Source organism: Phasianus colchicus, chromosome 1, assembly GCF_987193195.1.
Source record: "Phasianus colchicus chromosome 1, bPhaCol1.hap1.1, whole genome shotgun sequence".
Taxonomy (NCBI): Eukaryota; Metazoa; Chordata; class Aves; order Galliformes; family Phasianidae; genus Phasianus; species Phasianus colchicus.
In genome coordinates, this window is record NC_143436.1 from 2804404 (window position 1) to 2828272 (window position 23869).

The following is a 23869-nucleotide window of genomic DNA, read 5'->3' on the forward strand; positions in this document are numbered from 1 at the left end:
TCATCTCCTTCTACGACTGGGTGACCAGACTGCTAGACGAGGGAAGGGCTGTTGATGTAGTCTCCGTAGAGTACATCAGCAAAGCCTTTGACACGGTCTCTCACAGTACCCTCCTGGGGAAACTGGCTGCCCGTGGCCTGGACAGGTATACCCTTCTTAGGGTAAGGAACCGGTTAGAGGGCCGTGCCCTCTAGCAGGTAGTGGTTAATGGAGTTAAGTCCGGCTGGTGACCCGTCGCAAGTGGTGTCCCCCAGGGGTCGGTACTGGGGCCCATCTTGTTTAATATCTTTACTGATGAGCTAGATGAAGGGATTGCGTGCGCCCTCAGGAGGTTTGCAGATGACACCAAGTTGGGAGGTAGCGTCGACCTGCCTGAGGCTGGGGAGGCCCTTCAGGGGGATCTAGATAAGCTGGATCGCTTATGTGGCTGAGGTGAATGGGATGAGGTTCAACAAGGCCAAGTGCCGGGTCCTGCACTTTGGCCACAGTAACCCCATGCAGCGCTATAGGCTTGGAGACGAGTGGCAGGATGACTGTGAAGAGGCAAGGGACCTGGGGGTGGTGGTTGGTTGATGCTTGGCTGAACATGAGCCGACAGCATGCCCAGGTGTCCAAGAGGGCCAACGGCACCCTGGCCTGCATTAGAAATAGCGTGGCCAGCAGGAGCAGAGAGGTAATCATCCCCCTGTAGTCAGCACTGGTGAGGCCGCCCCTCGAGTATTGTGTTCAGTTTGGGGCCCCTCACCACAAGAAAGACGGTGAGGCCCTGGAACGAGTCCAGAAAAGGGCAACAAAAATGGTGAGGGGTCTGGAGCACAAGTCTTACGAGGAGCGGCAGAGGGAGCTGGGATTGTTTAGTCTGGAGAAGAGGAGGCTCGGGGGAGACCTCATTGCACTCTACAGCTTCCTGAAGGGAGGCTGTGATGAGGAGGGGTTTGGCCTCTTCTCCCAGGCAACAAACAGGACCCACGGAAATGGCCACAATTGTACCAGAGGAGGTTTAGATTAGACATGAGGAAAAACTTTCTCCCCCAGAGAGTGGTCAGGCACTGGAATGGCCTGCCCAGGGAGGCGGTGGAGTCGCCGTCCCTGGCAGCGTTCAGGAGGCGCCTGGATGAGGAGCTACGAGATATGGTTTAGTGGCTCGTGGTAGTAATGGTGATGGTGATGGGGGGACGGTTGGACTAGATGGTCTTGTATGTCCTGTCCAACCTTGTGATTCTATGATTCTGTTGCCCGGAGAAACCGTGGAGCTGCCACCCTCCTGCTTGGAAGCCAAGGGCCCGCGCCCATGAGGCGGTGACCGTGATGTCACAATGGGTGTCACGGAGCGGCCATTGTGACGCGCGAGGCTTGGAGCAGAGCAAAGGCTGCCGGGCTCAGGCGGAGCGTCAGTGCGGCCTGGTGAGGCGCAGAGAGAGGAGGGACTCTCGCAGTGCTCACCGTCGACGCAAATGATGTATGCTAGGAAGCGGAAGGTCTCCGACTCGCAAGAGCCAGGTGAGAGCACAGCATCCCTGAGCCCAGCTCCCGACGCTGGGCAGAGGGGTGCTGGGGCTCTGCCTGCGGCTGAGAGCTGAGAGGGGAGGAAGGGGCAGGCAGGAGCTCCCAGACAGGCATGGGGCAGGGCCCCTCTGCTCCTTGGCAAGGGGGCCCAGCTTGGGCTGTGGCTGCCTTGGGCCTGCCGTGGCCCCTTCCCCTCCACCGCCTCCAGCCAGCACGGCAGGACCTCCAGCCAGAGCAGGACCCTGGGGACGGCCCTCAGGGACACCTGGCCCCGCCAGCTGCTCACCGCTGCTCACATTTGCTCTCTCCTCTGCAGTGTGTGTGCTGTGTGGCCGGGCAGATGTCGACCCGGACACCTTTGGGCGCATATTTAACCAGATCTGGTTTTGGGTCCATGAGTTCTGCTTGGTGAGTTCCCTTGAGCGGTCCTGACTGCTTCCTGCCGGGATGCTCCCCTCCTTCCCTTCCTCATGTGATCCTGCTCTTTTCTCTCCTACAGATTTTTGCCAACATCTCCTTTGACGAAACACCAACCGAGGAGGGAACTGTGGCCATTGACCTTGCTGCCCTGTCATGCAAGGTCAAGCAGGCAAAGCAGAAGGTGAGGACCTGAACGGAGCAGGCAGATTTGTGCCCCGAGAGCCTCACACCGGCTTAGCCTGGACACAAAGAAAGCAATTGCAGCCTTTCCAACCGCCTCCAGGACAAAGTCCTGCGACTGGAGTTGCGCCCTGTCCGCCAGGCGGCTTTGTAGAGTGTGACCAAGCAGTTCCCACATCCTGTGCCCTGCCCAGACGTGTGGGGCCGGCTGTGGAGGCCCTGAGCCTGCTGCTGATGGGGCTGTTCTGCTCTTTCCAGCAATGCTGTGTTTGTGGAGAGAGGGGCACTGCCATCACGTGCGCAGAGAGCGGCTGTGGACGAAGCTTCCACCTGCCGTGTGCCAAGGACGGGCAATGCGTCACCCAGTTCTTTGGGCAGCACAGGTAAGGGCTGTCAGCAGCAGCCGAGCCAGGGAGGATCCCACAGCGACAGCTCCCAGCAGCCTGCCGGAGCCAGAGACAGGGCCTGGGGCTCCTTCGTGGTCCTCTGCCCTCCACCCATGGCTTCTCAGCGTGCCCATCCCTTCCATCTTCCCGCAGGTCCTTCTGCTTTGAGCACCGCCTTCGACAGACAGCAGTGACAGCTCCAGCAAAAGGCACCGCCTGCGTCATCTGCCATGGGGCCGTGGGGAACATCGCTTCCTACCACACCCTGGCGTGCCCGGTTTGCAAAGATGCCTGGTTCCACCGGGGCTGCATCCAGGTAGGAGTCCTCCCCTCACCCTGCAGGCACGCTTACTGCTAAGCAGCACCAGGCTCTGCTCACGCTCACCCTGCTTGTTCTTGTCCTGCAGCAACAGGCCCTGAATGATGGCATGGCGTGCTTCCGCTGCCCTGTCTGTCAAGACAACGCTCTGTTCCGTATTGAGATGTCCATCATTGGGATCCAAATCCCGGACAGGTTGGTGTCCTTCTGCCAAGCCGTGCAGATGAGAAGGCGCGAGCACCGGGCCTGCCCAGGGAGTGTCTCGGCAGGCCTGGCCCTTGGCCGTCATAGGAGCTCGTGCCTCAGCTTCATGGAGAAGCTGGAAATGGGGTTGGGCTGGGTGAGATGGGATAACCTTGGATCTGATGCTGGGGACGCTGGGGCCTCATCACTTTCCCTCCCTTCTCTTGTAGGAGACCAGTACGGAAGGACAATCGTGCATTCGCTGCACTTCTACAGAGGCACAGGCGCTGTGATGCCATCGTGTGCTTTTACCATGGAGGCAGGGAGCTGGCAGAAGAAGAGGGGTGAGTTACCGCGGCAGCTCTCTGCGGCTCCGTGGGGGATCTCGGCCTCAGCACAGGCTGGGGGAGCAAAGACTGAGCAGCAGAGATGTGTCGGGGACTCCCTGGCATGGCTCACTTGGTCCTCACAGCCACAACCCCTTTACTTCCCAGGCCCTGGCAGCTGATCGTGTGCAGCTCCTGTGGAGCAGAGAGCACCCACCGACAGTGCTCCTCCTCAAGCATCCGCATGAACATGTGGGACTGTGACAGATGTGCTGGCCTGGGTACCGGTAAGAGACGATGAGTCGCGTGGCACGGGGCTGGGGCCAGGCAAGGCCTGGCAGCAAGTGCTCGGGGCAGCTTTGCCAGAGTCTCTCTGCCCCAGGAGGGATGGCAGCCCGTCCCTACCCGGGGCTACAGGTTCCTCCTGCTGACCTTCCGCCTCCCCTTACAGCCTCCAGCACCATCTCGGAGCTCGCGGCACTCCGCACTGCCAGCCACGAGAGCCTGGAGCCATCCCACAGCCCCCAGGCACCTCAGAACAGCTGCTCCAGCCCCGACAGCCAGGCAGCTGTCTCCGGGCCATCACACAGGCCCCAGCTGCCGGAGCTCAGCTGCCACACCAGTGGGCTGGGGACAATCTGCTCACATATTCCTGACCATCAGGATACAGAGGAGCAGCACCAAGCACGGCATGGGAGCAGCCAAACACCCCCCCCAGCCATTGAAAGCGGCTCCCGCATCTCCACCAGACAGGGCAGATCGGGATCCTCCAGAGCAGCCACAGCAGCTGCACGCAGGAGGCGTCCCAGGCAGCGGAGAACAAGCCCCACACGAAGCCGCTCCCCGCTGCAAGGTCGGGCCCCACCATCCCAGAGCCGGACCAGAAGACCTCAAGGCAGCAGGCGAACACCATCTCCAGCTGCTCAGAACAGGACCCGCAGCACCACCAGAGCGGCAACGCGGAGGTCCTTGGGGGCTCCCCTGCGCTCACACACTGCGGAATGGCCCATGCAGCCAGGGGAGGCCCGCACGCAAAGCCATTCCTCAGTGGCACAACGAGCCCCAAATGTCCACAGCCGGCTCAGAGGAGGCTCCAGGAAAAAGTCCCGGCAGCGGAGGCTATCCTGGCCATGAAGCCACTCCCGGGTCTAACATCGAAGCCAACATCCCCCCCCGCCAGAAGCCCCAAAACGATGGATGGCATGTTCCACCAGCGGGGGCTCTCCCGGGCATGAAGTCACTCCTGGATCCAACATCAATGTCAGCATCCCCGCCCCTGTCCCTGCCTCTCCCCCCCAAACAGCCAGTCCCCAAAATTATGTCATGGCAGCTGTTCCAACAGTGTGGTCTATCCAGGCATGTTGTCACTCCTGGCTCCAACATCGACCCAACATCTGCCGCCCCCCCTACAATCAGCCCCGAAAGTAGATGACGTGGAGGCGGTTCCAACAGGGGGGTATCCCAGGCACGAAGTCACTCCTGGGTCTCAGATCAGAGCCAACATCTGCCCCCCTGCGCAACTAGCCTGAAAATAGATGGCATGGAAACAGCTGCGGGCCAGTACCATGTGCTGGCTCTAGTCCCAAGTGTCCAACACAATAAACCCAACCAACCCCCACACATTTCTTTGTCTGCTTCTTTTTCTTCACGCGTCCTGATGCGGGCAGACTAGGGCGCTGGGATCACAGGCTTTTCTCCTCCTCAGCACCTTCCCAGTGGCTGAGCAAAGGCTGCTCTGCAGCCCTTGCACAGCCTGGAGAACTGGGCGCAGAGGAACCTGGAGAGGTTCAAGAAGGCTGAGTGAATGCAGGGCCCAACACCTCGGGAGGAACAAGGGCACGCTTCTGTAAACTTAGGAGCTGAGCTGCTGGAGAGAAGCTCTGCCGAGAAGGACCCGGGGTCCCCGGTGGCCGGTGGGGGTGGTCGGGAGCCATCAGAGTGCCACCTTGTGGCCAAGAAGACCAATGGCAGCCTGGGGTGCATTCAAAAGAGCCTGGCCAGCCGGGCAAAAGAAGTTCACCTCTCCCTCTATTCTGCCCCGCTGAGGCCACACCTGGAGTCGGGTGTCCAGTTCTGGGCTCAAGAAAGACAGGGAACATTGCTGGAGAGCCCAGCAATGGACTGCAAAGACGATGAGGGGCCTGGGGGAGCATCTTCCTCAGCAGGAAAGGCTGACACACCTACTGCTGTTTAGCTTGGAGTAGTCTGAGAGGGGATCTCATCAATGCTTATCAATACTGAAATGGTGGCTGTCAAGAGGATGAGGCCAGTCTCAGTAGAGGGCATCAAAAATTGCTTTTATTGGGGTCTACAACGGGCCACCTGATCAGGGGGAGCCTGTTGACGAGGCCTTCTTGCTTCAGCTGCAGCAAGTGTCACGCTTGCGGGCTCTCGTCCTGATGGGGATTTCAACCACCCGGGTGTATATCCGCTGGGATAGCGGCACGGCGGGTGGCAGACAATCCAGGAGATTCCTGGAGCCTGTTGAGGATAACTTCCTGGTCCAGGTGTGAGATGGACCGAGCGGAGGTGACGCCTTACAAGAGCCGCTCTCCATCATATTTGAGAAACCATGGCGGTTGGGTGAAATCCCCGGTGACTGGAGAAAAGGAAACACGACTCCAATTCTAAGGAGGGGAGAAAGGACGACCCAGGGACCTAGAGGCTGGCGAGCCTCACCTCTGTGCCTGGGATGATCATGGAGCCGGTCCTCCTGCTTACCACGGTAAGGCACACACGAGCCCAAGAGGCGATCCGAGACAGCCAGCGTGGCTTCACCAAGGGCAGATCTTGCCTGACCAATCAATCTGGTGGCCCTCTGTGATGGAGTGGTGGCATCGGTGGACGGGGAAAAGGCGAGGGATGTCATCTCCCTGGCCTTCCGCAAAGCCTTTGACATGGTCCCTCACCACATCCTTCTCTCGAAATGGGAATGGTATGGATTTGAAGCATGGACTGATGGATTAAGGAGTGGTTGGCTGATTGCAGCCAAAGGGCTGTGATCAACGGTTCCATGTCTGGGTGGAGGCCGGTCACGAGAGGTGTCCCGTAGGGGTCAGCCTTGGGATCGGTGCTCTTCAACGCCTTTCTCAAGGACACAGATGATGGCATTGAGCGCATCCTCAGCGAGTTTGCAGACGACACCAAGCTGAGCGGTGCAGAGGATAGACACACTGGAGGGAAGGGAAGGCATCCAGAGGGACCTGGACAGGCTGCAGAAGTGGGCCCATGTGAACGAACATGACGAGGTTCAACAAGGCCACGTGCAAGGTGTTGTGCTTGGGCTGGAGCAATCCCAGGTACTTACAGTGACCGGGGGAAGAACTTTTTGAGAGCAGGCCAGCTGTATCCTGGGCATCATGAAACAAGGGGTTGCTTGCCGGGAGAGGGAGTGATGTTCAGAGGGCCGCAGCACCTCTCCTTTGAAGAAATATTGAGGGAACTGGGCTTCTTTAGCATGGAGAAGAGAAGGCTCTGGGGAGACCTCATTGTGGCCTTCCAGTACTCAAAGGGAAGGAGGGGGAACGGCTTTTTAACGTGGGTTGATAGTGATAGGGCAAGGGAGAATGGCTTTCAGCTAAGACAGGGGAGGTTTAGGTTAGATTTCTGGAGGAAGTTTTTCACTCGGAGGGTGGTGAGGCACTGGAACAGGCTGCCCAAGGAGGCTGTGGATGCCCCGTCCCTGGAAGCATTCAAGGCCAGGCTGGATGGGGCCTTGAGCAACCTGGTCGGGTGGGAGGTGTCCCTGTCTATAGCAGGGGGCTTGGAACTAGATGATCTGAAAGGTCCCTTCCAACTCAAACCGTTGCTATGATTCAACGAAAAATGAAACAACGCTCCGCTGTGTTTTCCACATACGCCACCTTCCACAGCTTGGATGGGATGGGTTATTCAGGACCTACCCTGCCAATCTGGGAGGACATTAACATCTTCAGCAAGGACCTGGATGAAGGGACAAAGTGTACCCCTGGCCTGTGTCTAGATGTGGCGGACACGCCGGAAGGCAGTGCTGCCATTTAGAGACAGTTAGCCACGATGAGAGCTGGCCAAAGAGGAACCTGGTGGGGTTTTACAAGTGCGAGTGCAGGGTGGTACACCTGGGGGGGAATATCCGCACACGTCAGTCCAGGCGAGGGGCTGACCCGCTGGAGAAGAGCTCTGCACAGAAGGACCTGGGTGTCCTGGTGGACACCCGGCTGGCCATTTTCACCTTCTGGAGGTGATCCTTGTCAGCCGTGACGGAGAGGTAGCCTTCCAAGGCAGATCTGGTGTGTTAGCCAGGCAAGTGGATGGACAACCTTGGAGAAAGGCGTTGAGCAATCGAGGGAATCAGCTGTGCTGGATAAAGTGTTTGAAGAGAAATAGAAACATCAGCCTTGATCTTGATTGCTTTTATTGTTTGTTTTATTGTTTGTTTTTCGGTGGGAGCTAGGTTCTTTATTGAGTGGTACGTCCATGAGTGAGCATAATGTAAAATAACACTGGCCCCAGTTTTACTGACAAAAAGGGGGGCGATGGACATTGTGTGTTGGGAGGAAATTGTTTCAAAGGCAGGTCGTGCTTGATCAACTTCATCTCCTTCTACGACTGGGTGACCAGACTGCTAGACGAGGGAAGGGCTGTTGATGTAGTCTCCGTAGAGTACATCAGCAAAGCCTTTGACACGGTCTCTCACAGTACCCTCCTGGGGAAACTGGCTGCCCGTGGCCTGGACAGGTATACCCTTCTTAGGGTAAGGAACCGGTTAGAGGGCCGTGCCCTCTAGCAGGTAGTGGTTAATGGAGTTAAGTCCGGCTGGTGACCCGTCGCAAGTGGTGTCCCCCAGGGGTCGGTACTGGGGCCCATCTTGTTTAATATCTTTACTGATGAGCTAGATGAAGGGATTGCGTGCGCCCTCAGGAGGTTTGCAGATGACACCAAGTTGGGAGGTAGCGTCGACCTGCCTGAGGCTGGGGAGGCCCTTCAGGGGGATCTAGATAAGCTGGATCGCTTATGTGGCTGAGGTGAATGGGATGAGGTTCAACAAGGCCAAGTGCCGGGTCCTGCACTTTGGCCACAGTAACCCCATGCAGCGCTATAGGCTTGGAGACGAGTGGCAGGATGACTGTGAAGAGGCAAGGGACCTGGGGGTGGTGGTTGGTTGATGCTTGGCTGAACATGAGCCGACAGCGTGCCCAGGTGTCCAAGAGGGCCAACGGCACCCTGGCCTGCATTAGAAATAGCGTGGCCAGCAGGAGCAGAGAGGTAATCATCCCCCTGTAGTCAGCACTGGTGAGGCCGCCCCTCGAGTATTGTGTTCAGTTTGGGACCCCTCACCACAAGAAAGACGGTGAGACCCTGGAACGAATCCAGAAAAGGGCAACAAAAATGGTGAGGGGTCTGGAGCACAAGTCTTACGAGGAGCGGCAGAGGGAGCTGGGATTGTTTAGTCTGGAGAAGAGGAGGCTCGGGGGAGACCTCATTGCACTCTACAACTTCCTAAAGGGAGGCTGTGATGAGGAGGGGTTTGGCCTCTTCTCCCAGGCAACAAACAGGACCCACGGAAATGGCCACAATTGTACCAGAGGAGGTTTAGATTAGACATGAGGAAAAACTTTCTCCCCCAGAGAGGTCAGGCACTGGAATGGCCTGCCCAGGGAGACGGTGGAGTCGCCGTCCCTGGCAGCGTTCAGGAGGCGCCTGGATGAGGAGCTACGAGATATGGTTTAGTGGCTCGTGGTAGTAATGGTGATGGTGATGGGGGGACGGTTGGACTAGATGGTCTTGTATGTCCTGTCCAACCTTGTGATTCTATGATTCTGTTGCCCGGAGAAACCGTGGAGCTGCCACCCTCCTGCTTGGAAGCCAAGGGCCCGCGCCCATGAGGCGGTGACCGTGATGTCACAATGGGTGTCACGGAGCGGCCATTGTGACGCGCGAGGCTTGGAGCAGAGCAAAGGCTGCCGGGCTCAGGTGGAGCGTCAGTGCGGCCTGGTGAGGCGCAGAGAGAGGAGGGACTCTCGCAGTGCTCACCGTCGACGCAAATGATGTATGCTAGGAAGCGGAAGGTCTCCGACTCGCAAGAGCCAGGTGAGAGCACAGCATCCCTGAGCCCAGTTCCCGACGCTGGGCAGAGGGGTGCTGGGGCTCTGCCTGCGGCTGAGAGCTGAGAGGGGAGGAAGGGGCAGGCAGGAGCTCCCAGACAGGCATGGGGCAGGGCCCCTCTGCTCCTTGGCAAGGGGGCCCAGCTTGGGCTGTGGCTGCCTTGGGCCTGCCGTGGCCCCTTCCCCTCCACCGCCTCCAGCCAGCACGGCAGGACCTCCAGCCAGAGCAGGACCCTGGGGACGGCCCTCAGGGACACCTGGCCCCGCCAGCTGCTCACCGCTGCTCCCATTTGCTCTCTCCTCTGCAGTGTGTGTGCTGTGTGGCCGGGCAGATGTCGACCCGGACACCTTTGGGCGCATATTTAACCAGATCTGGTTTTGGGTCCATGAGTTCTGCTTGGTGAGTTCCCTTGAGCGGTCCTGACTGCTTCCTGCCGGGATGCTCCCCTCCTTCCCTTCCTCATGTGATCCTGCTCTTTTCTCTCCTACAGATTTTTGCCAACATCTCCTTTGACGAAACACCAACCGAGGAGGGAACTGTGGCCATTGACCTTGCTGCCCTGTCATGCAAGGTCAAGCAGGCAAAGCAGAAGGTGAGGACCTGAACGGAGCAGGCAGATTTGTGCCCCGAGAGCCTCACACCGGCTTAGCCTGGACACAAAGAAAGCAATTGCAGCCTTTCCAACCGCCTCCAGGACAAAGTCCTGCGACTGGAGTTGCGCCCTGTCCGCCAGGCGGCTTTGTAGAGTGTGACCAAGCAGTTCCCACATCCTGTGCCCTGCCCAGACGTGTGGGGCCGGCTGTGGAGGCCCTGAGCCTGCTGCTGATGGGGCTGTTCTGCTCTTTCCAGCAATGCTGTGTTTGTGGAGAGAGGGGCACTGCCATCACGTGCGCAGAGAGCGGCTGTGGACGAAGCTTCCACCTGCCGTGTGCCAAGGACGGGCAATGCGTCACCCAGTTCTTTGGGCAGCACAGGTAAGGGCTGTCAGCAGCAGCCGAGCCAGGGAGGATCCCACAGCGACAGCTCCCAGCAGCCTGCCGGAGCCAGAGACAGGGCCTGGGGCTCCTTCGTGGTCCTCTGCCCTCCACCCATGGCTTCTCAGCGTGCCCATCCCTTCCATCTTCCCGCAGGTCCTTCTGCTTTGAGCACCGCCTTCGACAGACAGCAGTGACAGCTCCAGCAAAAGGCACCGCCTGCGTCATCTGCCATGGGGCCGTGGGGAACATCGCTTCCTACCACACCCTGGCGTGCCCGGTTTGCAAAGATGCCTGGTTCCACCGGGGCTGCATCCAGGTAGGAGTCCTCCCCTCACCCTGCAGGCACGCTTACTGCTAAGCAGCACCAGGCTCTGCTCACGCTCACCCTGCTTGTTCTTGTCCTGCAGCAACAGGCCCTGAATGATGGCATGGCGTGCTTCCGCTGCCCTGTCTGTCAAGACAACGCTCTGTTCCGTATTGAGATGTCCATCATTGGGATCCAAATCCCGGACAGGTTGGTGTCCTTCTGCCAAGCCGTGCAGATGAGAAGGCGCGAGCACCGGGCCTGCCCAGGGAGTGTCTCGGCAGGCCTGGCCCTTGGCCGTCATAGGAGCTCGTGCCTCAGCTTCATGGAGAAGCTGGAAATGGGGTTGGGCTGGGTGAGATGGGATAACCTTGGATCTGATGCTGGGGACGCTGGGGCCTCATCACTTTCCCTCCCTTCTCTTGTAGGAGACCAGTACGGAAGGACAATCGTGCATTCGCTGCACTTCTACAGAGGCACAGGCGCTGTGATGCCATCGTGTGCTTTTACCATGGAGGCAGGGAGCTGGCAGAAGAAGAGGGGTGAGTTACCGCGGCAGCTCTCTGCGGCTCCGTGGGGGATCTCGGCCTCAGCACAGGCTGGGGGAGCAAAGACTGAGCAGCAGAGATGTGTCGGGGACTCCCTGGCATGGCTCACTTGGTCCTCACAGCCACAACCCCTTTACTTCCCAGGCCCTGGCAGCTGATCGTGTGCAGCTCCTGTGGAGCAGAGAGCACCCACCGACAGTGCTCCTCCTCAAGCATCCGCATGAACATGTGGGACTGTGACAGATGTGCTGGCCTGGGTACCGGTAAGAGACGATGAGTCGCGTGGCACGGGGCTGGGGCCAGGCAAGGCCTGGCAGCAAGTGCTCGGGGCAGCTTTGCCAGAGTCTCTCTGCCCCAGGAGGGATGGCAGCCCGTCCCTACCCGGGGCTACAGGTTCCTCCTGCTGACCTTCCGCCTCCCCTTACAGCCTCCAGCACCATCTCGGAGCTCGCGGCACTCCGCACTGCCAGCCACGAGAGCCTGGAGCCATCCCACAGCCCCCAGGCACCTCAGAACAGCTGCTCCAGCCCCGACAGCCAGGCAGCTGTCTCCGGGCCATCACACAGGCCCCAGCTGCCGGAGCTCAGCTGCCACACCAGTGGGCTGGGGACAATCTGCTCACATATTCCTGACCATCAGGATACAGAGGAGCAGCACCAAGCACGGCATGGGAGCAGCCAAACACCCCCCCCAGCCATTGAAAGCGGCTCCCGCATCTCCACCAGACGGGGCAGATCGGGATCCTCCAGAGCAGCCACAGCAGCTGCACGCAGGAGGCGTCCCAGGCAGCGGAGAACAAGCCCCACACGAAGCCGCTCCCCGCTGCAAGGTCGGGCCCCACCATCCCAGAGCCGGACCAGAAGACCTCAAGGCAGCAGGCGAACACCATCTCCAGCTGCTCAGAACAGGACCCGCAGCACCACCAGAGCGGCAACGCGGAGGTCCTTGGGGGCTCCCCTGCGCTCACACACTGCGGAATGGCCCAGGCAGCCAGGGGAGGCCCGCACGCAAAGCCATTCCTCAGTGGCACAACGAGCCCCAAATGTCCACAGCCGGCTCAGAGGAGGCTCCAGGAAAAAGTCCCGGCAGCGGAGGCTATCCTGGCCATGAAGCCACTCCCGGGTCTAACATCGAAGCCAACATCCCCCCCCGCCAGAAGCCCCAAAACGATGGATGGCGTGTTCCACCAGCGGGGGCTCTCCCGGGCATGAAGTCACTCCTGGATCCAACATCAATGTCAGCATCCCCGCCCCTGTCCCTGCCCCTCCCCCCCCAAACAGCCAGTCCCCAAAATTATGTCATGGCAGCTGTTCCAACAGTGTGGTCTATCCAGGCATGTTGTCACTCCTGGCTCCAACATCGACCCAACATCTGCCGCCCCCCCTACAATCAGCCCCGAAAGTAGATGACGTGGAGGCGGTTCCAACAGGGGGGTATCCCAGGCACGAAGTCACTCCTGGGTCTCAGATCAGAGCCAACATCTGCCCCCCTGCGCAACTAGCCTGAAAATAGATGGCATGGAAACAGCTGCGGGCCAGTACCATGTGCTGGCTCTAGTCCCAAGTGTCCAACACAATAAACCCAACCAACCCCCACACATTTCTTTGTCTGCTTCTTTTTCTTCACGCGTCCTGATGCGGGCAGACTAGGGCGCTGGGATCACAGGCTTTTCTCCTCCTCAGCACCTTCCCAGTGGCTGAGCAAAGGCTGCTCTGCAGCCCTTGCACAGCCTGGAGAACTGGGCGCAGAGGAACCTGGAGAGGTTCAAGAAGGCTGAGTGAATGCAGGGCCCAACACCTCGGGAGGAACAAGGGCACGCTTCTGTAAACTTAGGAGCTGAGCTGCTGGAGAGAAGCTCTGCGGAGAAGGACCCGGGGTCCCCGGTGGCCGGTGGGGGTGGTCGGGAGCCATCAGAGTGCCACCTTGTGGCCAAGAAGACCAATGGCAGCCTGGGGTGCATTCAAAAGAGCCTGGCCAGCCGGGCAAAAGAAGTTCACCTCTCCCTCTATTCTGCCCCGCTGAGGCCACACCTGGAGTCGGGTGTCCAGTTCTGGGCTCAAGAAAGACAGGGAACATTGCTGGAGAGCCCAGCAATGGACTGCAAAGACGATGAGGGGCCTGGGGGAGCATCTTCCTCAGCAGGAAAGGCTGACGCACCTACTGCTGTTTAGCTTGGAGTAGTCTGAGAGGGGATCTCATCAATGCTTATCAATACTGAAATGGTGGCTGTCAAGAGGATGAGGCCAGTCTCAGTAGAGGGCATCAAAAATTGCTTTTATTGGGGTCTACAACGGGCCACCTGATCAGGGGGAGCCTGTTGACGAGGCCTTCTTGCTTCAGCTGCAGCAAGTGTCACGCTTGCGGGCTCTCGTCCTGATGGGGGATTTCAACCACCCGGGTGTATATCCGCTGGGATAGCGGCACGGCGGGTGGCAGACAATCCAGGAGATTCCTGGAGCCTGTTGAGGATAACTTCCTGGTCCAGGTGTGAGATGGACCGAGCGGAGGTGACGCCTTACAAGAGCCGCTCTCCATCATATTTGAGAAACCATGGCGGTTGGGTGAAATCCCCGGTGACTGGAGAAAAGGAAACACGACTCCAATTCTAAGGAGGGGAGAAAGGACGACCCAGGGACCTAGAGGCTGGCGAGCCTCACCTCTGTGCCTGGGATGATCATGGAGCCGGTCCTCCTGCTTACCACGGTAAGGCACACACGAGCCCAAGAGGCGATCCGAGACAGCCAGCGTGGCTTCACCAAGGGCAGATCTTGCCTGACCAATCAATCTGGTGGCCCTCTGTGATGGAGTGGTGGCATCGGTGGACGGGGAAAAGGCGAGGGATGTCATCTCCCTGGCCTTCCGCAAAGCCTTTGACATGGTCCCTCACCACATCCTTCTCTCGAAATGGGAATGGTATGGATTTGAAGCATGGACTGATGGATTAAGGAGTGGTTGGCTGATTGCAGCCAAAGGGCTGTGATCAACGGTTCCATGTCTGGGTGGAGGCCGGTCACGAGAGGTGTCCCGTAGGGGTCAGCCTTGGGATCGGTGCTCTTCAACGCCTTTCTCAAGGACACAGATGATGGCATTGAGCGCATCCTCAGCGAGTTTGCAGACGACACCAAGCTGAGCGGTGCAGAGGATAGACACACTGGAGGGAAGGGAAGGCATCCAGAGGGACCTGGACAGGCTGCAGAAGTGGGCCCATGTGAACGAACATGACGAGGTTCAACAAGGCCACGTGCAAGGTGTTGTGCTTGGGCTGGAGCAATCCCAGGTACTTACAGTGACTGGGGGAAGAACTTTTTGAGAGCAGGCCAGCTGTATCCTGGGCATCATGAAACAAGGGGTTGCTTGCCGGGAGAGGGAGTGATGTTCAGAGGGCCGCAGCACCTCTCCTTTGAAGAAATATTGAGGGAACTGGGCTTCTTTAGCATGGAGAAGAGAAGGCTCTGGGGAGACCTCATTGTGGCCTTCCAGTACTCAAAGGGAAGGAGGGGGAACGGCTTTTTAACGTGGGTTGATAGTGATAGGGCAAGGGAGAATGGCTTTCAGCTAAGACAGGGGAGGTTTAGGTTAGATTTCTGGAGGAAGTTTTTCACTCGGAGGGTGGTGAGGCACTGGAACAGGCTGCCCAAGGAGGCTGTGGATGCCCCGTCCCTGGAAGCATTCAAGGCCAGGCTGGATGGGGCCTTGAGCAACCTGGTCGGGTGGGAGGTGTCCCTGTCTATAGCAGGGGGCTTGGAACTAGATGATCTGAAAGGTCCCTTCCAACTCAAACCGTTGCTATGATTCAACGAAAAATGAAACAACGCTCCGCTGTGTTTTCCACATACGCCACCTTCCACAGCTTGGATGGGATGGGTTATTCAGGACCTACCCTGCCAATCTGGGAGGACATTAACATCTTCAGCAAGGACCTGGATGAAGGGACAAAGTGTACCCCTGGCCTGTGTCTAGATGTGGCGGACACGCCGGAAGGCAGTGCTGCCATTTAGAGACAGTTAGCCACGATGAGAGCTGGCCAAAGAGGAACCTGGTGGGGTTTTACAAGTGCGAGTGCAGGGTGGTACACCTGGGGGGGAATATCCGCACACGTCAGTCCAGGCGAGGGGCTGACCCGCTGGAGAAGAGCTCTGCACAGAAGGACCTGGGTGTCCTGGTGGACACCCGGCTGGCCATTTTCACCTTCTGGAGGTGATCCTTGTCAGCCGTGACGGAGAGGTAGCCTTCCAAGGCAGATCTGGTGTGTTAGCCAGGCAAGTGGATGGACAACCTTGGAGAAAGGCGTTGAGCAATCGAGGGAATCAGCTGTGCTGGATAAAGTGTTTGAAGAGAAATAGAAACATCAGCCTTGATCTTGATTGCTTTTATTGTTTGTTTTATTGTTTGTTTTTCGGTGGGAGCTAGGTTCTTTATTGAGTGGTACGTCCATGAGTGAGCATAATGTAAAATAACACTGGCCCCAGTTTTACTGACAAAAAGGGGGGCGATGGACATTGTGTGTTGGGAGGAAATTGTTTCAAAGGCAGGTCGTGCTTGATCAACTTCATCTCCTTCTACGACTGGGTGACCAGACTGCTAGACGAGGGAAGGGCTGTTGATGTAGTCTCCGTAGAGTACATCAGCAAAGCCTTTGACACGGTCTCTCACAGTACCCTCCTGGGGAAACTGGCTGCCCGTGGCCTGGACAGGTATACCCTTCTTAGGGTAAGGAACCGGTTAGAGGGCCGTGCCCTCTAGCAGGTAGTGGTTAATGGAGTTAAGTCCGGCTGGTGACCCGTCGCAAGTGGTGTCCCCCAGGGGTCGGTACTGGGGCCCATCTTGTTTAATATCTTTACTGATGAGCTAGATGAAGGGATTGCGTGCGCCCTCAGGAGGTTTGCAGATGACACCAAGTTGGGAGGTAGCGTCGACCTGCCTGAGGCTGGGGAGGCCCTTCAGGGGGATCTAGATAAGCTGGATCGCTTATGTGGCTGAGGTGAATGGGATGAGGTTCAACAAGGCCAAGTGCCGGGTCCTGCACTTTGGCCACAGTAACCCCATGCAGCGCTATAGGCTTGGAGACGAGTGGCAGGATGACTGTGAAGAGGCAAGGGACCTGGGGGTGGTGGTTGGTTGATGCTTGGCTGAACATGAGCCGACAGCGTGCCCAGGTGTCCAAGAGGGCCAACGGCACCCTGGCCTGCATTGGAAATAGCGTGGCCAGCAGGAGCAGAGAGGTAATCATCCCCCTGTAGTCAGCACTGGTGAGGCCGCCCCTCGAGTATTGTGTTCAGTTTGGGACCCCTCACCACAAGAAAGACGGTGAGACCCTGGAACAAGTCCAGAAAAGGGCAACAAAAATGGTGAGGGGTCTGGAGCACAAGTCTTACGAGGAGCGGCAGAGGGAGCTGGGATTGTTTAGTCTGGAGAAGAGGAGGCTCGGGGGAGACCTCATTGCACTCTACAACTTCCTAAAGGGAGGCTGTGATGAGGAGGGGTTTGGCCTCTTCTCCCAGGCAACAAACAGGACCCACGGAAATGGCCACAATTGTACCAGAGGAGGTTTAGATTAGACATGAGGAAAAACTTTCTCCCCCAGAGAGGTCAGGCACTGGAATGGCCTGCCCAGGGAGACGGTGGAGTCGCCGTCCCTGGCAGCGTTCAGGAGGCGCCTGGATGAGGAGCTACGAGATATGGTTTAGTGGCTCGTGGTAGTAATGGTGATGGTGATGGGGGGACGGTTGGACTAGATGGTCTTGTATGTCCTGTCCAACCTTGTGATTCTATGATTCTGTTGCCCGGAGAAACCGTGGAGCTGCCACCCTCCTGCTTGGAAGCCAAGGGCCCGCGCCCATGAGGCGGTGACCGTGATGTCACAATGGGTGTCACGGAGCGGCCATTGTGACGCGCGAGGCTTGGAGCAGAGCAAAGGCTGCCGGGCTCAGGTGGAGCGTCAGTGCGGCCTGGTGAGGCGCAGAGAGAGGAGGGACTCTCGCAGTGCTCACCGTCGACGCAAATGATGTATGCTAGGAAGCGGAAGGTCTCCGACTCGCAAGAGCCAGGTGAGAGCACAGCATCCCTGAGCCCAGCTCCCGACGCTGGGCAGAGGGGTGCTGGGGCTCTGCCTGCGGCTGAGAGCTGAGAGGGGAGGAAGGGGCAGGCAGGAGCTCCCAGACAGGCATGGGGCAGGGCCCCTCTGCTCCTTGGCAAGGGGGCCCAGCTTGGGCTGTGGCTGCCTTGGGCCTGCCGTGGCCCCTTCCCCTCCACCGCCTCCAGCCAGCACGGCAGGACCTCCAGCCAGAGCAGGACCCTGGGGACGGCCCTCAGGGACACCTGGCCCCGCCAGCTGCTCACCGCTGCTCCCATTTGCTCTCTCCTCTGCAGTGTGTGTGCTGTGTGGCCGGGCAGATGTCGACCCGGACACCTTTGGGCGCATATTTAACCAGATCTGGTTTTGGGTCCATGAGTTCTGCTTGGTGAGTTCCCTTGAGCGGTCCTGACTGCTTCCTGCCGGGATGCTCCCCTCCTTCCCTTCCTCATGTGATCCTGCTCTTTTCTCTCCTACAGATTTTTGCCAACATCTCCTTTGACGAAACACCAACCGAGGAGGGAACTGTGGCCATTGACCTTGCTGCCCTGTCATGCAAGGTCAAGCAGGCAAAGCAGAAGGTGAGGACCTGAACGGAGCAGGCAGATTTGTGCCCCGAGAGCCTCACACCGGCTTAGCCTGGACACAAAGAAAGCAATTGCAGCCTTTCCAACCGCCTCCAGGACAAAGTCCTGCGACTGGAGTTGCGCCCTGTCCGCCAGGCGGCTTTGTAGAGTGTGACCAAGCAGTTCCCACATCCTGTGCCCTGCCCAGACGTGTGGGGCCGGCTGTGGAGGCCCTGAGCCTGCTGCTGATGGGGCTGTTCTGCTCTTTCCAGCAATGCTGTGTTTGTGGAGAGAGGGGCACTGCCATCACGTGCGCAGAGAGCGGCTGTGGACGAAGCTTCCACCTGCCGTGTGCCAAGGACGGGCAATGCGTCACCCAGTTCTTTGGGCAGCACAGGTAAGGGCTGTCAGCAGCAGCCGAGCCAGGGAGGATCCCACAGCGACAGCTCCCAGCAGCCTGCCGGAGCCAGAGACAGGGCCTGGGGCTCCTTCGTGGTCCTCTGCCCTCCACCCATGGCTTCTCAGCGTGCCCATCCCTTCCATCTTCCCGCAGGTCCTTCTGCTTTGAGCACCGCCTTCGACAGACAGCAGTGACAGCTCCAGCAAAAGGCACCGCCTGCGTCATCTGCCATGGGGCCGTGGGGAACATCGCTTCCTACCACACCCTGGCGTGCCCGGTTTGCAAAGATGCCTGGTTCCACCGGGGCTGCATCCAGGTAGGAGTCCTCCCCTCACCCTGCAGGCACGCTTACTGCTAAGCAGCACCAGGCTCTGCTCACGCTCACCCTGCTTGTTCTTGTCCTGCAGCAACAGGCCCTGAATGATGGCATGGCGTGCTTCCGCTGCCCTGTCTGTCAAGACAACGCTCTGTTCCGTATTGAGATGTCCATCATTGGGATCCAAATCCCGGACAGGTTGGTGTCCTTCTGCCAAGCCGTGCAGATGAGAAGGCGCGAGCACCGGGCCTGCCCAGGGAGTGTCTCGGCAGGCCTGGCCCTTGGCCGTCATAGGAGCTCGTGCCTCAGCTTCATGGAGAAGCTGGAAATGGGGTTGGGCTGGGTGAGATGGGATAACCTTGGATCTGATGCTGGGGACGCTGGGGCCTCATCACTTTCCCTCCCTTCTCTTGTAGGAGACCAGTACGGAAGGACAATCGTGCATTCGCTGCACTTCTACAGAGGCACAGGCGCTGTGATGCCATCGTGTGCTTTTACCATGGAGGCAGGGAGCTGGCAGAAGAAGAGGGGTGAGTTACCGCGGCAGCTCTCTGCGGCTCCGTGGGGGATCTCGGCCTCAGCACAGGCTGGGGGAGCAAAGACTGAGCAGCAGAGATGTGTCGGGGACTCCCTGGCATGGCTCACTTGGTCCTCACAGCCACAACCCCTTTACTTCCCAGGCCCTGGCAGCTGATCGTGTGCAGCTCCTGTGGAGCAGAGAGCACCCACCGACAGTGCTCCTCCTCAAGCATCCGCATGAACATGTGGGACTGTGACAGATGTGCTGGCCTGGGTACCGGTAAGAGACGATGAGTCGCGTGGCACGGGGCTGGGGCCAGGCAAGGCCTGGCAGCAAGTGCTCAGGGCAGCTTTGCCAGAGTCTCTCTGCCCCAGGAGGGATGGCAGCCCGTCCCTACCCGGGGCTACAGGTTCCTCCTGCTGACCTTCCGCCTCCCCTTACAGCCTCCAGCACCATCTCGGAGCTCGCGGCACTCCGCACTGCCAGCCACGAGAGCCTGGAGCCATCCCACAGCCCCCAGGCACCTCAGAACAGCTGCTCCAGCCCCGACAGCCAGGCAGCTGTCTCCGGGCCATCACACAGGCCCCAGCTGCCGGAGCTCAGCTGCCACACCAGTGGGCTGGGGACAATCTGCTCACATATTCCTGACCATCAGGATACAGAGGAGCAGCACCAAGCACGGCATGGGAGCAGCCAAACACCCCCCCCAGCCATTGAAAGCGGCTCCCGCATCTCCACCAGACAGGGCAGATCGGGATCCTCCAGAGCAGCCACAGCAGCTGCACGCAGGAGGCGTCCCAGGCAGCAGAGAACAAGCCCCACACGAAGCCGCTCCCCGCTGCAAGGTCGGGCCCCACCATCCCAGAGCCGGACCAGAAGACCTCAAGGCAGCAGGCGAACACCATCTCCAGCTGCTCAGAACAGGACCCGCAGCACCACCAGAGCGGCAACGCGGAGGTCCTTGGGGGCTCCCCTGCGCTCACACACTGCGGAATGGCCCAGGCAGCCAGGGGAGGCCCGCACGCAAAGCCATTCCTCAGTGGCACAACGAGCCCCAAATGTCCACAGCCGGCTCAGAGGAGGCTCCAGGAAAAAGTCCCGGCAGCGGAGGCTATCCTGGCCATGAAGCCACTCCCAGGTCTAACATCGAAGCCAACATCCCCCCCCGCCAGAAGCCCCAAAACGATGGATGGCGTGTTCCACCAGCGGGGGCTCTCCCGGGCATGAAGTCACTCCTGGATCCAACATCAATGTCAGCATCCCCGCCCCTGTCCCTGCCCCTCCCCCCCCAAACAGCCAGTCCCCAAAATTATGTCATGGCAGCTGTTCCAACAGTGCAGTCTATCCAGGCATGTTGTCACTCCTGGCTCCAACATCGACCCAACATCTGCCGCCCCCCCTACAATCAGCCCCAAAAGTAGATGACGTGGAGGCGGTTCCAACAGGGGGGTATCCCAGGCACGAAGTCACTCCTGGGTCTCAGATCAGAGCCAACATCTGCCCCCCTGCGCAACTAGCCTGAAAATAGATGGCATGGAAACAGCTGCGGGCCAGTACCATGTGCTGGCTCTAGTCCCAAGTGTCCAACACAATAAACCCAACCAACCCCCACACATTTCTTTGTCTGCTTCTTTTTCTCCACGCGTCCTGATGCGGGCAGACTAGGGCGCTGGGATCACAGGCTTTTCTCCTCCTCAGCACCTTCCCAGTGGCTGAGCAAAGGCTGCTCTGCAGCCCTTGCACAGCCTGGAGAACTGGGCGCAGAGGAACCTGGAGAGGTTCAAGAAGGCTGAGTGAGTGCAGGGCCCAACATCTCGGGAGGAACAAGGGCACGCTTCTGTAAACTTAGGAGCTGAGCTGCTGGAGAGAAGCTCTGTGGAGAAGGACCCGGGGTCCCCGGTGGCCGGTGGGGGTGGTCGGGAGCCATCAGAGTGCCACCTTGTGGCCAAGAAGACCAATGGCAGCCTGGGGTGCATTCAAAAGAGCCTGGCCAGCCGGGCAAAAGAAGTTCACCTCTCCCTCTATTCTGCCCCGCTGAGGCCACACCTGGAGTCGGGTGTCCAGTTCTGGGCTCAAGAAAGACAGGGAACATTGCTGGAGAGCCCAGCAATGGACTGCAAAGACGATGAGGGGCCTGGGGGAGCATCTTCCTCAGCAGGAAAGGCTGACGCACCTACTGCTGTTTAGCTTGGAGTAGTCTGAGAGCGGATCTCATCAATGCTTATCAATACTGAAATGGTGGCTGTCAAGAGGATGAGGCCAGTCTCAGTAGAGGGCATCAAAAATTGCTTTTATTGGGGTCTACAACGGGCCACCTGATCAGGGGGAGCCTGTTGACGAGGCCTTCTTGCTTCAGCTGCAGCAAGTGTCACGCTTGCGGGCTCTCGTCCTGATGGGGGATTTCAACCACCCGGGTGTATATCCGCTGGGATAGCGGCACGGCGGGTGGCAGACAATCCAGGAGATTCCTGGAGCCTGTTGAGGATAACTTCCTGGTCCAGGTGTGAGATGGACCGAGCGGAGGTGACGCCTTACAAGAGCCGCTCTCCATCATATTTGAGAAACCATGGCAGTTGGGTGAAATCCCCGGTGACTGGAGAAAAGGAAACACGACTCCAATTCTAAGGAGGGGAGAAAGGACGACCCAGGGACCTAGAGGCTGGCGAGCCTCACCTCTGTGCCTGGGATGATCATGGAGCCGGTCCTCCTGCTTACCACGGTAAGGCACACACGAGCCCAAGAGGCGATCCGAGACAGCCAGCGTGGCTTCACCAAGGGCAGATCTTGCCTGACCAATCAATCTGGTGGCCCTCTGTGATGGAGTGGTGGCATCGGTGGACGGGGAAAAGGCGAGGGATGTCATCTCCCTGGCCTTCCGCAAAGCCTTTGACATGGTCCCTCACCACATCCTTCTCTCGAAATGGGAATGGTATGGATTTGAAGCATGGACTGATGGATTAAGGAGTGGTTGGCTGATTGCAGCCAAAGGGCTGTGATCAACGGTTCCATGTCTGGGTGGAGGCCGGTCACGAGAGGTGTCCCGTAGGGGTCAGCCTTGGGATCGGTGCTCTTCAACGCCTTTCTCAAGGACACAGATGATGGCATTGAGCGCATCCTCAGCGAGTTTGCAGACGACACCAAGCTGAGCGGTGCAGAGGATAGACACACTGGAGGGAAGGGAAGGCATCCAGAGGGACCTGGACAGGCTGCAGAAGTGGGCCCATGTGAACGAACATGACGAGGTTCAACAAGGCCACGTGCAAGGTGTTGTGCTTGGGCTGGGGCAATCCCAGGTACTTACAGTGACCAGGGGAAGAACTTTTTGAGAGCAGGCCAGCTGTATCCTGGGCATCATGAAACAAGGGGTTGCTTGCCGGGAGAGGGAGTGATGTTCAGAGGGCCGCAGCACCTCTCCTTTGAAGAAATATTGAGGGAACTGGGCTTCTTTAGCATGGAGAAGAGAAGGCTCTGGGGAGACCTCATTGTGGCCTTCCAGTACTCAAAGGGAAGGAGGGGGAACGGCTTTTTAACGTGGGTTGATAGTGATAGGGCAAGGGAGAATGGCTTTCAGCTAAGACAGGGGAGGTTTAGGTTAGATTTCTGGAGGAAGTTTTTCACTCGGAGGGTGGTGAGGCACTGGAACAGGCTGCCCAAGGAGGCTGTGGATGCCCCGTCCCTGGAAGCATTCAAGGCCAGGCTGGATGGGGCCTTGAGCAACCTGGTCGGGTGGGAGGTGTCCCTGTCTATAGCAGGGGGCTTGGAACTAGATGATCTGAAAGGTCCCTTCCAACTCAAACCGTTGCTATGATTCAACGAAAAATGAAACAACGCTCCGCTGTGTTTTCCACATACGCCACCTTCCACAGCTTGGATGGGATGGGTTATTCAGGACCTACCCTGCCAATCTGGGAGGACATTAACATCTTCAGCAAGGACCTGGATGAAGGGACAAAGTGTACCCCTGGCCTGTGTCTAGATGTGGCGGACACGCCGGAAGGCAGTGCTGCCATTTAGAGACAGTTAGCCACGATGAGAGCTGGCCAAAGAGGAACCTGGTGGGGTTTTACAAGTGCGAGTGCAGGGTGGTACACCTGGGGGGGAATATCCGCACACGTCAGTCCAGGCGAGGGGCTGACCCGCTGGAGAAGAGCTCTGCACAGAAGGACCTGGGTGTCCTGGTGGACACCCGGCTGGCCATTTTCACCTTCTGGAGGTGATCCTTGTCAGCCGTGACGGAGAGGTAGCCTTCCAAGGCAGATCTGGTGTGTTAGCCAGGCAAGTGGATGGACAACCTTGGAGAAAGGCGTTGAGCAATCGAGGGAATCAGCTGTGCTGGATAAAGTGTTTGAAGAGAAATAGAAACATCAGCCTTGATCTTGATTGCTTTTATTGTTTGTTTTATTGTTTGTTTTTCGGTGGGAGCTAGGTTCTTTATTGAGTGGTACGTCCATGAGTGAGCATAATGTGAAATAACACTGGCCCGTTTTACTGACAAAAAGGGGGGCGATGGACATTGTGTGTTGGGAGGAAATTGTTTCAAAGGCAGGTCGTGCTTGATCAACTTCATCTCCTTCTACGACTGGGTGACCAGACTGCTAGACGAGGGAAGGGCTGTTGATGTAGTCTCCGTAGAGTACATCAGCAAAGCCTTTGACACGGTCTCTCACAGTACCCTCCTGGGGAAACTGGCTGCCCGTGGCCTGGACAGGTATACCCTTCTTAGGGTAAGGAACCGGTTAGAGGGCCGTGCCCTCTAGCAGG

The 23869-nt window shown here is 58.4% G+C and overlaps 3 protein-coding genes across 3 annotated transcripts; all 3 read left to right on the top strand.

Annotated features, from left to right (window-relative positions):
• The first annotated feature begins 740 nt into the window (after positions 1-740).
• Positions 741-4501, top strand: LOC149919323 (E3 ubiquitin-protein ligase PHF7-like). Its single transcript, XM_090133911.1, has 9 exons — positions 741-1500; positions 1823-1914; positions 2006-2107; positions 2365-2489; positions 2646-2808; positions 2900-3006; positions 3225-3338; positions 3489-3607; positions 3772-4501. The coding sequence occupies exons 1-9, from the start codon at positions 1455-1457 to the stop codon at positions 4452-4454; spliced, it is 1551 nt and encodes a 516-aa protein (XP_089990037.1). The 5' UTR covers positions 741-1454; the 3' UTR covers positions 4455-4501.
• A 4721-nt stretch (positions 4502-9222) lies between these two features.
• On the top strand, positions 9223-14109 carry LOC149919324 (E3 ubiquitin-protein ligase PHF7-like). Its single transcript, XM_090133917.1, has 9 exons — positions 9223-9389; positions 9712-9803; positions 9895-9996; positions 10254-10378; positions 10535-10697; positions 10789-10895; positions 11114-11227; positions 11378-11496; positions 11661-14109. Exons 1-9 carry the CDS (start codon positions 9344-9346, stop codon positions 12341-12343), a joined length of 1551 nt encoding a protein of 516 aa, XP_089990043.1. The 5' UTR covers positions 9223-9343; the 3' UTR covers positions 12344-14109.
• A 3001-nt stretch (positions 14110-17110) lies between these two features.
• On the top strand, positions 17111-20531 carry LOC149919325 (E3 ubiquitin-protein ligase PHF7-like). The gene is made up of 9 exons (XM_090133932.1): positions 17111-17280; positions 17603-17694; positions 17786-17887; positions 18145-18269; positions 18426-18588; positions 18680-18786; positions 19005-19118; positions 19269-19387; positions 19552-20531. The coding sequence occupies exons 1-9, from the start codon at positions 17235-17237 to the stop codon at positions 20232-20234; spliced, it is 1551 nt and encodes a 516-aa protein (XP_089990058.1). The 5' UTR covers positions 17111-17234; the 3' UTR covers positions 20235-20531.
• Positions 20532-23869: the final 3338 nt, after the last annotated feature.

What these genes read in the sequence shown, in the direction of transcription:
- LOC149919323 (XM_090133911.1), top strand. Translation starts at nt 1,455, where the DNA reads ATGATGTATGCTAGGAAGCGGAAGGTCTCCGACTCGCAAGAGCCAG. An exon ending in TCAAGCAGGCAAAGCAGAAG is followed by an intron (nt 2,108 to 2,364) that starts GTGAGGACCTGA and finishes TGCTCTTTCCAG; the next exon opens with CAATGCTGTGTTTGTGGAGA. An exon ending in ATGTGCTGGCCTGGGTACCG is followed by an intron (nt 3,608 to 3,771) that starts GTAAGAGACGAT and finishes CTCCCCTTACAG; the next exon opens with CCTCCAGCACCATCTCGGAG.
- LOC149919325 (XM_090133932.1), top strand. Translation starts at nt 17,235, where the DNA reads ATGATGTATGCTAGGAAGCGGAAGGTCTCCGACTCGCAAGAGCCAG. An exon ending in CTCCGACTCGCAAGAGCCAG is followed by an intron (nt 17,281 to 17,602) that starts GTGAGAGCACAG and finishes TCTCCTCTGCAG; the next exon opens with TGTGTGTGCTGTGTGGCCGG. An exon ending in ATGTGCTGGCCTGGGTACCG is followed by an intron (nt 19,388 to 19,551) that starts GTAAGAGACGAT and finishes CTCCCCTTACAG; the next exon opens with CCTCCAGCACCATCTCGGAG.
- LOC149919324 (XM_090133917.1), top strand. Translation starts at nt 9,344, where the DNA reads ATGATGTATGCTAGGAAGCGGAAGGTCTCCGACTCGCAAGAGCCAG. An exon ending in CTCCGACTCGCAAGAGCCAG is followed by an intron (nt 9,390 to 9,711) that starts GTGAGAGCACAG and finishes TCTCCTCTGCAG; the next exon opens with TGTGTGTGCTGTGTGGCCGG. An exon ending in TCAAGCAGGCAAAGCAGAAG is followed by an intron (nt 9,997 to 10,253) that starts GTGAGGACCTGA and finishes TGCTCTTTCCAG; the next exon opens with CAATGCTGTGTTTGTGGAGA.